The sequence below is a fragment of the Chanodichthys erythropterus genome, chromosome 6 (assembly GCF_024489055.1).
Source record: "Chanodichthys erythropterus isolate Z2021 chromosome 6, ASM2448905v1, whole genome shotgun sequence".
In the NCBI taxonomy this organism is placed as follows: domain Eukaryota; kingdom Metazoa; phylum Chordata; class Actinopteri; order Cypriniformes; family Xenocyprididae; genus Chanodichthys; species Chanodichthys erythropterus.
The window spans coordinates 17490418-17494954 of NC_090226.1; the positions used below are offsets into that span (position 1 = coordinate 17490418).

Genomic DNA, 4537 nt, shown 5'->3' on the forward strand with positions numbered 1-4537 from the left:
TAATTTATTACACCCAATGGTTCTTAATGCATTGTTTTTCCTTCTGAAGCATCAGTGAATGTTTGAACCCTTTGTATTAGTCGCATATGAGTCCCTCAGTTGCCCTCAGTGTGAAAAGATAGATCACAAAATCATACTGTCACTGCTGTAAAGGGTTCAAATATGCAAAAAGATGCTGGAAAATCAAAGAATTTGTCTGGAGGATTTTTCTGAAGAACATTGAGCAGTTTAACTGCTCAGGACAAACAAGGGACTCATGAACAACCATCACAAAACTAACAAACAGTCATCATCCATGTAACGTGTCTCGTGGACTACATGTGTAGGTCTTTTATGTAAAATATCTTAATCAGGAGAGTAATTAATAAAAAATAACATGCATTTTGTATGATCCCTTTTATTTTGTTAAAATAATTAACATTTTGCAGATTCTGCAAGAGGTATGTAAACTTTTGAGCACGACTGTATCTATTACACTAGATGGGTCACTCTCTGTTAGTGGTCCAAACAAATTTCCAAACCATTTTGGCTTTTAGTCATTCTAATAAAAAAAAAGTGTAATTGTGTAAACAGTTTTAATGAAAATGGCAATATTTATGATTGTTATTGTTTTCGTCTCATCTCTATTTTTTTTTTTGCCTGCAAAACAGATGTAGTTGATGATGTAGCAGGCGATGACCCCAGAGGTAAATCAGATGCAGTCCCTTCATGACTCTCCTTACCTTAAATTCATACAAATAATCAGTGTTTCTTTCCTTGATTTGCTGACTTTCTTGCTGTTTTTTTTCCAGGACTGACATTGCAATGGTTGTTCAAAAACCATCACCACTGTTTAACAGAATAAAGCTCTCAGATAAATACTAACCACTCTTTAATGGAGGTGTGGCTGCAGGCAGAGGACTGTTGACGTAATTTTCCTCTCCCACCATGAGATTCTCAAAAGAGCCTTAGATGGAGCCAGACTGCGTCATAAGTGTGCCATTGTGCCCTGATGTTTCAGGCTTTGTGATGGAGCTTAAAATCTGTGCGAAAACAACATGCTTTGTATCTTGAGACGTCTTCATGTTTTATTTGTTGTTCTCCTCTACATTTGTATTAAATGTCTGGAAATTTTTCAGTAGATTTTTTCTCTGTAATTGGTTTGATGGTTGTTAACAAAGGTTGGTCTTTGTTCATTCTATCATTGCGGTTTATGTGCGTATGGGTGGATGTAGTCAACTGAACAACCATTGTGGGTATGGCTTCATCAGAGGCACTGTTATTGTTAGCTAAAACGATATCTTCATCATCTATGTACTGGGTACGTTTTTGTGGAATTGGAGTGTTATGGCGAGTACCTAACTCTTCCACCTCAATATCTTTTTTCTCTAGAATGAACATGTCCATCTTCAGTGGACCACTAGAGGGCATCATAACCTCAAGGCTCTGTTGAATCCACTTCCTTCCCTAGAGCCCTCATTTATGCTAAAGTTAGAACAAATAGGTAAAATCAAGTCTTTGGACAACCTATGGTCAACTCTTTCCTCAACCCAACTTGCGTGGTGTATTGCGGGTAGAGTTTATGGAAAGCCATCAATTGCCCGAATGTTCAGGTTGTTGTGGTTTAAGGGTTGTTTTGAGTTAGAACCAAGGGAAGTGACAGATTTCTGGAGAAAAGGCAGTCCAAAAAATCAGAGTGAAGAGCCAAGCCATGTTGTCCTGTTAATTTTCAAAGGCCATTGAACAAAAACTGTACCAGGAGCTAAATAGTGTCAGCAAGTTTTATCTGAATTAAAGACTTTAGAAGCTAACATTTCAAAGTGAAAAACTTTGCCCAAATTAAAACCTGAACAAACATTTTATAGGATATGCAGGATATGAAAATAGTGAGAAAAAAACAAAAAAAAAGCCAAAAGTTCAGTCCAAATTTAGGCCCCACACCAGGGACTTTGGATACAACAATCATATTAAGTGCTATTACTTTGATTCTTTTAATGAACAGGCTCTTACAGCTTCTGCATTGTGCCATGTGTCAATTTAGATCCAATTTTCCCATGCATGTGAATAACTTGATTGCAGTAACATCGTTTATACTACACATCTTTGTAGCTTTGAGTGAAAAGGATGACCTGCTAACAAGGCCAAGTGTTGAACCAACAATTTGTGATAGGTTTACAAAGTTTAAAGAGTTGTGTAAAAGCTCAAGTGGACAAATTACCTATAAATATAGAGCTCTATAGACACCCATCGGTTTTGTATACTGAGTGTATAGAAATATTTTCTATTAAAGTATAACCAGTTAATTTCTAGCAACAAACTGTAGTATACAACCACATACAGAAAAAAAAAAAAAAAAAAAAAAAAAAAAAAAAGGAACAAAGATGGAGCGCCTGGCATGATCCAACAACTCATTTATTCCTGTTTGTTACAGTAAATATTTGATAAAATCAGATCTAGAAAATCCTGGATCTTGAGGATGCTAGGGCATGAAGCGATATTTTCCACCAGCAGGAACAAAAGGCTTGAAGGATTGACGCCCATAGAACTTTGGGTACATTGGAGGATAACCTGCAAACTGCTCAAACTGAGCAGCGGTGGTTGTGGAAGGTGTCGTTGTTGCTTCAACTGGGCTCTTGGAGTGGTATATATAGGGAGGAAACATCGGATACCTGGGCCATTTTGCTGCAGAACCACTAGAATACAAGTAAGGATCAAACATTGACATGGGATACATGTGAGGGAACACATGTTGGTTAGGGTCTTGACGAGGCAGAGTCATAGGAGGCACAGTGGGAGGTACAGGGTAACGAGGAGAATGTGGATGATACCACCAGGGTTTTCCAAACGGGGAAGGGTAAAATATTTGTTGACTGTCCAATGGGTCCTGGAATGGAGTAATGGTTGTTGGGGCCGGCATTGGAGTCACGGGACAAGAAAGAGTCACTTCCCGGTCACCGTACATCAGAGGGAGCTGCATTTCACCATCCTGAGGAAGACATGAAACGTCAGCTACCATACATGTAAAATCAGACAAGTGCACTATTTTTACCTTCACTTCCAAACAGCTTCCTAATGGTGCCGTGATAACCAGTGAACCATCAACAGTCTCCAATGTGAATGAGCATTTGGGAGGTGTTAAAAGCAAAGGCTGCCATGATCCATCAACTACAAGAAAGAAAAACAAAGCTCAAACACCTCTCAACTTAAAAATGCAAATTAAGGGACTTACCTTTAACTTTAACATCATCTACTCCGACATCAAGTGAGATAGTCATGTAAGAGGGAAAGCACGACACTGTAGGGATGAGATTACTTGCAGGGCAAGACATTTGCACCGGAGCCCCCATTACAAGCAGTGGTAGAACATAACTTCCGTCCTGTTAGGAGATATAGGGAGAGAAAGAACTCCAAATCATTCAAGCCTCACTCTTCACATGGTCAGAGCAGAGCTACAGTGCACTTATCTTTAGCATGCAAACTAACCTGTAGTCGGACGCAGCCCTGGTATGGAGCAACAAGAGAAACGTCTCTGCGTGCCCGCTTCAGTGAGAAACCACAGCTGGCTGGCATCTCAGACAAAGGCACTATTGACTGATCTCCTGGTGGAGAGTTACTTTATGATTTAAATATAATATAATATAATATATAATATTAATATAATATATAATATAAAATATAATATAATATATAATATAATATATAATATATAATATAATATATAATATAAAATATAATATAATATATAATATAATATATAATATATAATATAATAATACCACATACTCACAAGCCCAAAACATCTTACCTTGATCAACCAGAAAATGTGGAGTTCTTATTGCCCCTGGAATGCGCAAGGTCATTGAATCATTTCCACAGTGCACAGAAGGACCCAAACGATGCAGCTTAGCTTCAGCAAGGTGGAACCGCTCTTAATATAGAATAAAAAGCACATTAAGAAATGAAAGTTATATCCCTCTATTAAAGACCCATTTTAAAAATTTTATTTTCTAATTAACTTCTTTTGACCAATATTCATCAAACTGTTCTGCTGATTTGAGTTCAGATGTTCCCTTTTCTTTGTTAGATACTGTACCTTCACCACCTATTAAAAGTTTGCCAAAACGGATTGGGTTTTCAGAGGCTGCTCCATAAACAGCACCAGTTTCAGAAAAAGCCCCAGGACCAGCCCTTAAAGATGAAATCGGTGTCAGCACAACCATTGTGAAAAGCAAGATGTCCATTGGCCAAAGCATGGTGAGTTTGTTATGATACCCAAACAAATACCAAAAATTTAATTTATTGAAAAATCTTTGACTATAAAGGTTGATAAGTGTATTGAGACAAACTGTGTTATTTTTACTCACTTTTGAATCACTCGCTGATGCTGGTTGGCCAATCAAATCTATTCCTCAATCAGCTTGTTGTTTTCACCTGTGCCTCATTAAGCTGAGAGTTAACACAAGGGCTGAATTTGGATTACTACTCCAGTCAAGCAATGTCAAAATACACAACATTAGCCTCCGGTTTCACAGACAAGGCTTAAAGGGTTAGTTCACCC

At 37.8% G+C, this 4537-nt stretch overlaps 1 protein-coding gene across 1 annotated transcript; it reads right to left on the reverse strand.

Annotated features, from left to right (window-relative positions):
- Nucleotides 1–2458: 2458 nt before the first annotated feature.
- LOC137021869 (uncharacterized) lies at nt 2459–4275 on the reverse strand. Its single transcript, XM_067388845.1, has 6 exons — nt 4073–4275; nt 3785–3907; nt 3463–3578; nt 3209–3356; nt 3029–3144; nt 2459–2965 (listed from the first exon to the last, which is right to left on the reverse strand). The coding sequence occupies exons 1-6, from the start codon at nt 4230–4232 to the stop codon at nt 2459–2461; spliced, it is 1170 nt and encodes a 389-aa protein (XP_067244946.1). The 5' UTR covers nt 4233–4275.
- Between the last annotated feature and the right edge of the window lie 262 nt (nt 4276–4537).